The 10,564-nt window shown below is 45.4% G+C and overlaps 1 protein-coding gene across 1 annotated transcript; it reads left to right on the forward strand.

Annotated features, from left to right (window-relative positions):
* The first annotated feature begins 382 nt into the window (after nt 1–382).
* LOC122922640 (oocyte zinc finger protein XlCOF6.1-like) lies at nt 383–9,127 on the forward strand. The gene is made up of 3 exons (XM_044273317.1): nt 383–435; nt 5,905–6,025; nt 7,318–9,127. Exons 2-3 carry the CDS (start codon nt 5,905–5,907, stop codon nt 8,439–8,441), a joined length of 1,245 nt encoding a protein of 414 aa, XP_044129252.1. The 5' UTR covers nt 383–435; the 3' UTR covers nt 8,442–9,127.
* The last annotated feature ends 1,437 nt before the right edge of the window (nt 9,128–10,564 follow it).

Genomic DNA, 10,564 nt, shown 5'->3' on the forward strand with positions numbered 1-10,564 from the left:
GGAGGAGAAATCCCTCAGAGAGATGTCCCCGTCCTCTGTATTCCCAGGACTGTCCAGAGGAGAAGTTCCCAGAGAACCATCAGGTAGATGGAGCTGAAGTCTCACCAACATTTGACCAGAAAGTGATTGAACCAAATATATCATTTTACATTTTTCTGGTTTAGGATGAAAATCTGATTGATATTAAGGTGGAGGTTAAAGATGAAGCAGAAGAGGAGGTGGATTTATGGGGCGATCAGCAGTGTAAGGAGGGGGGCTGTCATGTCAGGGTCACCTGGATACTACTCCCATCATCTCATCATCACATGTAATAATCTCTCCTGTCCCTGTGTGTTTCCTACAGATGGACTCATAGAAGGAAATTCCCCCGAGAGATGTCCCCGTCCTCTGTATTCCCAGGACTGTCCAGAGGAGAAGCTCCCAGAGAACCATCAGGTAGATGGAGCTGAGCCCTATACACATCTATATAGGGGGGTCCTGCAGTCATAGAGGGGTCATAGATTGTGGGGGTCTCATTATTATTATTATTATTATTATTAAAGCGCCATTCCTTCCATAGCGCTGTACATATGATAAGCGGTGCACATACATAATACAGACAATACAGACAATTGCACTTGGCATGAAGAAGACGAGTTACAGACTGGTACAGAAGGAGAGAGGGCCCTGCCCGCGAGGCTTACAATCTACATGGTATGGGAAAAGGACACAGTAGGTGCGGGTGAAGCTGGTCATGGCGGGGTAGAGGCAGCAGGGTCACTGGTTGTAGGCTTGTCTAAAAAGGTGGGTTTTTAGGTTCCTCCTGATGGTCTCCACTGTAGGTGAGAGTCTGATTATGTTGGGGCAGCGAGTTCCAGAGTGTGGGGGATGCACGGGAAAAATCTTGGAGGCGATTGTGGGAAGAGGTGATAAGAGGAGAGGAGAGAAGGAGGTCTTGTGAGGATCGGAGATTTTGTGTGGGGATGTATCGGGAAAGTAGCTCAAAGATGTACGGAGGGGACAGGTTGTGCACGGCCTTTTATGTATTTGTTAGTATTTTGAACTGGATTCATTGGGCAATGGGAGCCAGTGAAGGGATTGGCAGAGGGGAGAGGCAGAGGAGTAACAGGATGAGAGGTGGATCAGTCGTGCAGCAGAGTTGAGGATAGATTGGAGGGGTGCGAGAGTGCTAGATGGATGGTCACAGAGGAGAATGTTGCAGTAGTCTAGGGGGGAGATGATAAGGGCATGTACAATTAGTTTTGCAGACTCAAAGTTGAGGAAAGAGCGGATGCAGGAGATGTTTTTGAGTTGGAGGCGGCAGGTGGTGGAAAGGGCTTGGATGTGTGGTCGGAAGGAGAGGGCAGAATCCAGGGTCACTTCAAGGCAGTGGACTTGGTTGACCGGAGAGAGTGTGCAGCCATTGATCGTGATAGATAGGTCTGTTGGGGGGGTTGAGCAGGATGGGGGAAAGATGATGAATTCTGTTTCATCCATGTTAAGTTTTAGAAAGCGAAAGGAGGATATGGAAGGAGGAGAATATGAAAGATAGACATTGTGGGATTCTGGATAGTAAGGTGGTGATGTCTGGACCAGAGAGGTAGATCTGTGTGTCGTCAGCATAAGAGTGATACTGAAAGCCATGGGACTCTATGAGCTGTCCCAGGCCAAAAGTGTAGATAGAGGAGAGCAGGGGTCCTAGGACAGAGCCTTGCGGGACACCAACAGTAAGGGAATGAGATGAGGAGGTGGTGCGGGAGTGGGAGACGCTAAACATCCGGTCTGTGAGGTATGATGTGATCCAGGAGAGGGCCAGGTCAGTGATGCCAAGAGATTAGAGAGTTTGCAACAGAAGGGAGTGGTCGACAGTGTCGAAGGCAGAGGACAGGTCAAGGAGGAGGAGGACAGGGTATTGTTTTTTGGTTTTGGCTGTTAATAGGTCATTGGTGACTTTGGTAACGGCAGTCTCAGTTGAGTGGTGGGGTCGGAAGCCAGATTGTAACCGATCAAAGAGGGAGCAGGAGGAGAGGTGAGAGGACAGTTCAGAATGGACATGTTGCTCAAGCAGTTTTGAGGCATACGGAAGAAGTGATATGGGGCGATAACTGGACAAAGAAGATGGGTGTAATGGTAGCATGTTTAAAAGCAGAGGGGAAGACACCGGAGGTTAGTGATAGGTGGAAGAGATGAGTTAAGGCTGGTATAAACACTGTGGTGAGGTTAGGGATGAGGTGGGATGAGATTGGGTCAAGTGCACAGGTGGTGAGATGTGATCTGGAGAGTAGAGTGGAGAGTTTTTCTTCTGTAATGGTGGAGAAGCCATTTTTGGGAGAAGAGGACCGAGCAGTTGTGTGGAGGGTCTGTAGGGACTGTGCACTGAGCTTTCTCTAATGTTGACGATCTTTTGTTTGAACTATGTGGCAAAGTCCTCAGCTGAGATGAGAGGATAAGGTGGGCGAGCTGGGGGACGGAGAAGGGAGTTAAAAGTGTTAAAAAGTTGTTTAGGGTTGTGGGACAGGGAAGATATTAGAGATGAGAAGTCGCCTGTTTTGCATCAGCGAGTGAGGATTTGAATATGAGGAGGGATTGCTTGTATGCGGTGAAGTGATCTTTAGAATGGGATTTCTTCCATCGCCGTTCTGCACCACTTATTGTGGTGTTATATGGCGTGGTGGCAGTACCTGTGTCTTGGAGGGAACAAATAGTAGAGAGTGGGAGAAGAGAGTCAGAAAGCAAGCAAAAGTCGAGATGTTTAAGGTTCCTGTGGGACGGGGGGGGGGGGGCGCGGAGGGGGTGTTAGTGTTTGGACCGGGGGAGCAGCAGAAGAGACCAGTGAAGAGAAGGTGAGTAGGTTGTGGTCGGATACGGGGAAAGACAAATTGGAAAGGTTAGATAGGGAGCAGAGGCGGGTAAAGATAAGACCCAGAGTGTGACCATCTCTGTGGGTGGGAACGGAAGACCACTGTGAGAGGCCGAAGGAGGAAGAGAGTGATAGGAGTTTAGAGTTGGCTGAGTGGCAGGTGTCAATAGGGATGTTGAAGTCACCAATGATGATAGTGGGGATGTCGGCAGAAAGAAAATGTAGGAGCCAGGTGTTAAAGTAGTCATGAAAGATGGTGACAGAGTGTACTTCAAATAAAGTGAGTGTAATGGAGGGTCACGGGTGGCAGTGGAGTTGGGCTGTAAGAGCAGGTGTCTGATAGGAGAAGACCAACTCCTTCACCATGTTTGCAGCCGAGGCGGAGGGTGTGAGTGAAATGAAAACCGCTATATGAGAGTGCAGCAGGGGAGGAGGTGTCAGAGGGTGTCAGCCATGTTTCTGTGAGACCCAGAAAGGAAAGTTTTTTGAGAGATGAAGAGGTCATGAATGTAGGAGAGTTTGTTACAGACAGAGCATGCATTACATAATGCTCCTGCAAGAGTAACCAAAGGAGCGGGGGTCAGAGGAATGGTTATTAGGTTTGGGTTGCAGAAATTTGTAGTAGGAGGTAGAGGTGACAGTGGGGATTTGCTGAGGGGGGCCTCGATTTGGAGAGATATCACCAGCAATAAGGAGAAGCAGAGAAAGTGTTAGTAGGTGAGAATAAGAGAGGGCATGAGGTATCTGTGTGTGTGTGGGAAGGAAGTGTTTTACATTACCAAACAGGTTTGTGCAAGCGGTCAGATGAGAAGGTAAGATGGAGGAAAAGGAGATGAATAGTTCCTTGCTGGGTGAGTGGATGTGGGGGTATTTCAGGAGGTTTTGGAAAAGTGGGAAGAGTAAGATGAAAGATAGAAACATAGTTTGCATTAACTATGTCTGTAATTTCCTTTGGTCCCCTTCTGATTACATTCTGGTATAATTCAGTATGTACACTTAAAGACCCAAGGACTTAGATTTCTACCCTCAGTGTTCAATGAGGTGTGACCAAGAGGGGAGGGGGTTACATTTGGCCTTATCAAGGGAGGACCAGATACAGGGGGTGAAATAGTCAATGTAAACAAATACTCAATAAATCCAGCAGGGAAGGAGACATTTATTATTATTTATTATTAAAGCGCCATTCCTTCCATAGCGCTGTACATATGATAAGCGGTGCACATACATAATGCAGACAATTGCACTAAGCATGAAGAAGACGAGTTACAGACTGGTACAGAAGGAGAGAGGGCCCTGCCCGTGAGGCTTACAATCTACATGGTATGGGAGAAGGACACAGTAGGTGCGGGTGAAGCTGGTCATGGCGGTATAGAGGCAGCAGGGTCACTGGTTGTAGGCTTGTCTGAAGAGGTGGGTTTTCAGGTTTCTTTTGAAGGATTCCACTGTAGGTGAGAGTCTGATATGTTGGGGTAGCGAGTTCCAGCATGTTGGTGATGCACGGGAGAAATCTTGGAGGCGATTGTGGGAAGAGGTGATAAGAGGAGAGAAGGAGGTCTTGTGAGGATCGGAGAGTGCTTGGGATGTATCGGGAAAGTAGCTCAGAGATGTAGGGAGGGGACAGGTTGTGGACGGCCTTGTATGTATTTGTTAGTACTTTGAAGTGAATTCGTTGGGCAATGGGGGCCAGTGAAGGGATTGGCAGAGGGGGAGGTAGAGGAGTAACGGGGTGAGAGGTGGATTAGTCGGGCAGCAGAGTTGAGGATAGATTGGAGGGTGCGAGATGCTGGATGGGAGGTCACAGAGGAGAGTGTTGCAGTAGTCTAGGCGGGAGATGATGAGGGCATGTACAAGCATTTTCGCAGATTCAAAGTTGAGGAAAGTGCGGATGCGAGAGATGTTTTTGAGTTGGAGGCGGCAGGTGGTGGAAAGGGCTTGGATGTGCGGTCGGAAGGAAAGGGCAGAATCTAAGGTCACTCCGAGGCAGCGGACTTGGTTGACCAGGGAGAGTGTGCAGCCATTGATCGTGATAGATAGGTCTGTTGGGGGGGTTGAGCAAGATGGGGGAAAGATGATGAATTCTGTTTTATTTATGTTAAGTTTTAAAAAGCGAAAGGCGAAGAAAGATGATATATCAGATAGACATTGTTGGATTCTGGATAGTAAGGTGGTGATGTCTGGACCAGAGAGGTAGATTTGTGTGTTGTCAGCATAGGAGCGATACTGAAAGCCATGGGACTCTATGAGCTGTCCCAGGCCAAAAGTGTAGCTAGAGAAGAGCAGGGGTCCTGGGACAGAGCCTTGTGGGACACCAACAGAGAGGGAATGAGATGAGGAGGTGGTGCGAGAGTGGGAGACGCTAAACATCCGGTCTGTGAGGTATGATGTGATCCAGGAGTGGGCCGGGTCAGTGATGCCAAGAGGTGAGAGTTTGCAACAAAAGGGAGTGGTCAACAGTGTCGAAGGCAGAGGACAGGTCAAGGAGAAGGAGGAAAGAGTAATGGAGAAGGCAGAGGACAGGTCAAGGAGAAGGAGGAAAGAGTAATGGAGAAGGCAGAGGACAGGTCAAGGAGGAGGAGGACAGAGTATTGTTTCTTGGTTTTTGGCTGTTAGTAGGTCATTGGTGACCTTGGTAAGGGCAGTCTCGGTCGAGTGGTGGGGTCGGAAGCCAGATTGTAGGCCGTCAAAGAGGGAGCAGGAGGAGAGGTGAGAGGACAGCTCAGAATGAACATGTTGTTCAATTAGCTTTGAGGCATAATGGTTCAATGCAGACATACCAGGGAATGAGAAGGAGAGATGAGGGGGGTGGACAATATCGGACTCTGGAAAAGTTGGGTGCAGCAGTTAGGATCAATGCAGACATACCTGGATAGGGGAGAATTGGGTGATGGTCAGTAGGCAGTGATGACAAAGTGAATTCCATATCCATAATATTACATTGTGGTATAATTCAGTGTGTGCACTTAAAGAGTTGCACTTGAAAGATGTTGCATGTTGAAAAGACTAAGGTCTTATGTGGATCTGTTAGATGTCCCACCTGTCTGTTGTATTGTATTGAATCCTTACAGATGACAAATCGGGGGGAAGATGTGACTGATATTAAAGTGGAGGATGAAGAAGAGTGGCTGATGGGCGACCCCCCGTGTAAGAGTGAGGTGGAGGAGGACCTTCCAGGAGATGTGACTACAGGTATGTGATACTGGATGGAGAAGGTCCTATCTTGGAGCTACATCAAAGGCCCTTTACATGGGCTGAGGATGGAGGGAATTATCAGGAATGAATGTTTGCACAATCGCTTCTTCCGTGTAAAGATGCTGCAATCGCCTGTAATCTTATCTTTCATGCTACACCAAGAACATTGCTCTGTGTAAACCGGGGTGCACTGCTGACAAATAATGGAGCTGTATGGGGAGGAATGATCATAGTAGCGATCGTTCACTCCTATAAAAAAGCGATGATGCAGCTGATGAACACAGTGATGGGGAATAAACGTCCTCATTTACGGCCATTGTCTGCTCTATCAGCCCCTATAAAATGCCCCGAACAAACAGAATGAGTCAGCTGAGCTGGCGGCCAATGCCCGGTTTTATCAGGTCTACGTTTATGTAATAGGAATGGTCACAGAATGTAGGGCAGAGTCCTTGCCTTTGTCATTGGCACATTGTGTGCCATTTTGTGCTAGTGAGACCTCATCTGGAGTATTGTGCGCAGTACTGGAGACCATATCTCCAGAAGGATACTGATACTTTGGAGAGAGTTCAGAGAAGAGCTACTAAACTGGTCCATGGATTGCAGGATAAAACTTACCAGGAAAGATGAAAGGACCTTAACATGTAGAGCTTGGAAGAAAGACGAGACGGAGGGGAGATGAGAGAGACGGCTAAATACATAAAGGGAATCAACAAGGGAAAAGAGGAGAGAAGATTTACAAGAAGGAAAACTGCTACAAGAGGACATCGTGTTACATTAGAGGGGCAAAGGGTTAACAGTAATATCAGGAAGTATTACTTTACCGAGAGAGTAGTGGATGCATGGAATAGCCTTCCTGCAGAAGTGGTAGCTGCAAATACAGTGGAGGAGGTTAAGCATGCATGGGATAGGCATAAGGCTATCCTTCATATAAGATAGGGCCGGGGCTATCCATAGTATTCAGGATATTGGGCAGACTAGATGGGCCACATGGTTCTCATCTGCCGACACATTCTAGGTTTCTATTTTGAAGTGTTATACAAAATGCTAGAAGGATGGAATCACATGTGCAGGTTTGTTGAGCCAAAGCCAAGGGTGGATTCAAGAGAAATAGGACACATAAAGGCAAGACTTCTGCTTCTCTATCCTGCTGGATCCACTTCTGGTTTAGGCTAAAAAAACGGCACCTTAAATTGTAGAAAACAGAAAACCATCCTGTGTTTTTCCACCGTCATAAAAATGTTACTTTGTGGCTTGAAAGAAATGGTAAAACCCATTTTTAATCCTTACAGGAAATCCCAGTAAGAACATCGTATTATCTCTCCATTATAAAGTAGATGATGAAGGTATCGTGCAGCGCTCTTCAGGAGAAATCCTCACTACCCATAATGTACACCCAGGACCTCACAGTACAGATCTATCGCATAATCATGAGGAACCTGCTGACCAATCACAGATTGCTACCACAAGTACCAGGCAGAATGGGGGTGAAAGGTTTCAATGTGATGAATGTGGGAAACATTATTCATGCAGATCAGTCCTTGTCAAACACAGAAGACTTCACACTGGAGAGAATTTGCATTCGTGTTCTGAATGTGGTAAATGCTTTACCAATAGATCACATCTTGTTATACATGAGCGAATCCATACAGGAGAGAAGCCATATTCATGTCCAGAATGTGGAAAGGGTTTTCCCAAAAAATCATATCTTGTTATACATGAGAGAAGTCACACAGGAGAGAAGCCATTTCCATGTTCTCAATGTGGGAAATGTTTTACACAAAAATCACATCTTATTAAACATGAGCGTAATCACACAGGTGAGAGGCCGTATTCATGTTCAGAATGTGGGAAATGTTTTATTACTAAAGCCAATCTTCGGGTTCATCAGAGAATTCACACTGGGGAGAAACCATTTATATGTTCTGAATGTGAGAAATGTTTTACAGATCGATCCAGTCTTTTTAGACATAAGAGAATTCACACGGGAGAGAGGCCGTATTCATGTTCAGAATGTGGGAAATGTTTCATGCATAAATCACATCTTATAATACATGAGAGAAGCCACACAGGAGAGAGGCCATTTTTATGTTCAGAATGTGGGAAATGTTTTATAAATAAATCAAATCTTGCTATCCACGAGAAAAGTCACACAGGAGAGAAGCCATATTCATGTTCAGAATGTGGGAAATGTTTTACTACAAAAACCAAATTTAAGGATCACCATCTAAAATATCACACAGGGGAGAAGTCCTTCTCATGTTCAGAATGTGGAAAGTGTTTTACAAGAAAATCAAAATTTGAAACTCATCAAAAAATTCACACAGAGAAGAAACCATATTTTTGTCTGGAATGTGGAAAATGCTATAAGAGCAAAAAAAGGTTTTTAAACCACCAGGCTATTCACAAACATTAAACTCTTAATAAGAGAATTTATTTTTATGGTGGAATTAGCCTGGATCTGCTGAACACCCAAATTATATTAACTGACATGAACTGTTGGAAAGAAAGAGCCTCGCGTCCTTCCAAATCACCGAAGAGGAATGGTCACCTTGCTTCTTCTTACTGTATTCCCACATCCACCCTCTGCAGGAGAATCCAGAGTGGCATAATGAAAGAATAGTACCCCATGAAGACTTTTTTAAATTTGTTAACTTGTAGACGGAGCAGTATTTTTGTTTATTCAAGTTTTTATTGAACATCATAGTAGTACAAACAGCAAATAATAATCTGTCTTATGTCGAAGTGTAGAGCTGGACTGGCCGCCCTGCCTAGAGATGAGGGTGGGAGTTCGGCGGTGCATAGTAAGTATTTAACAGGATCTAAAATTGTAGAAAGGGTGTAGTAAGAATGTAAACACCATGCAGTCTGCTGATTAAAGAGTGAGTATGAATACTGTATGATAGGGTCGATTAGTAGTTTTGGGTGGGGGTGTTGGGAATATTAGGGAATATTGGGTTTTCTTTAGGAAAGACTGGGTTATATAGTGGGTCAGAGCCTATATACGATGGAAAGCACCCAATCTTGGACGACCGTGACAAATATTTCTATGTTATTTCAAAGTGTAACGAGTGAAATATTGGAATAAACAAATCCACCAGGGGTTGTGGCCATGGGTTCTGGAGTGTTCTGTAATGAGGCACCAAGGAAATGGTTGAATAGGAGGATCACCTCCGAGCAAGTAAGCGTGTTTATAATGCTTCTCTAGATTAGAGATGAATGAATGGATTCTACACAAATCTAATTTGTTACAAATTTCCCAAAAGCTTTTGGTTTTCAGTAAATCCAACCTTTTGGGATTCGTTCCGCACAAACTACTTGTGTGCACTATTTGGCAGATCAGAAGACCTAGAAGATGAAGCTGGATTGCATAACCCCAGCAGTGACTTGGCCCAGCAGACTTGTCCAATCACTAGAGACGAGGACCTCAGTGATGGTTCGTGACATGTCATAGGCACTATAAAAGATGCATGTGTTTGGTGCCATACATAGGAGAGAGAGGACCTCTGACAGCGAGAATACTTCTAGTTTAGTGTCAGTGAGTGTAAGATTTTAGAGACAGCAGTCAGTCATCGTTACTCAGGTATGCTGGCATCCATGGCTGTGAGCGCTAGCGCAGTTCATGCTGTGGTATTCAGCTCCTTATTAATGGGATTCAACCAAATCATCATCACATCAATCATAAATGTCCTAGAAGACAGGGTGGCCCATGAAAAAGTAACCCGTCTCCAGCGATAGTATGACAAGATGAAGGAGCAAATGGTCAGAAAAGATGCTGAGTGGTCCCCATTCAGGTCTCTGCATCTTTGGGCAGGTGGGATCATGTCGGCTGACACTGCTTGTGAGGCTGCGGATGGTGTTTGCAATGTTCTCCTTGAAGGGGTCCTCTCACTTCAGCAAATACTATTTATTATGTAGAAAAAGTTACTACAAGCCCCTTACTAATGTATTGTGAAATCCATCAGTGGTGGTCGTGCTTGCACACTATAGAAAAAAGCACCAGCCTATATGAGCTCCCATGGTCCTGATCACCAGAGGCCATTGCTTTTTCCTATATTATGCAAGCACGACCATCAGTGATGGATTACAGGGTGGTCGTAACCATGGAAACGAGCAATGTATAATGTAATGAAAAAATGAAGCCAGCCAGCAGAGGAGACAATATGGACAATCACAATACATTAGTAAGTTCCTAGTATTAACTTTCTCTACATGATCAATGCCACCTGCTGAAGTGAGACATCCCCTATAAGCTCTTCCAGAGGATGTGGATTGTTAGCGGACACTTTATGGTTTAAATTTGCCCTCAGCTAAAATTGGTGGACAAGTCAGGGGAACGTGGTGGCCATAACCCCTTGCTCACAGCTTGCTCCTCCGTAAACAGTTCATGAAGCCATGCCTTTGGTATGTTCCCCCATCTTGTTGGAAAAAGCAGGACATTTTTTCTTCTGGTGTTAGTTGGTTGTAAAACTGTTCACGGATGTCCAGGTAAATGGTGGTATTCACAGTTGATTTGAAGAACAGATGTTCCGGACACTG

Source organism: Bufo gargarizans, unplaced genomic scaffold (assembly GCF_014858855.1).
Source record: "Bufo gargarizans isolate SCDJY-AF-19 unplaced genomic scaffold, ASM1485885v1 fragScaff_scaffold_57_pilon, whole genome shotgun sequence".
In the NCBI taxonomy this organism is placed as follows: domain Eukaryota; kingdom Metazoa; phylum Chordata; class Amphibia; order Anura; family Bufonidae; genus Bufo; species Bufo gargarizans.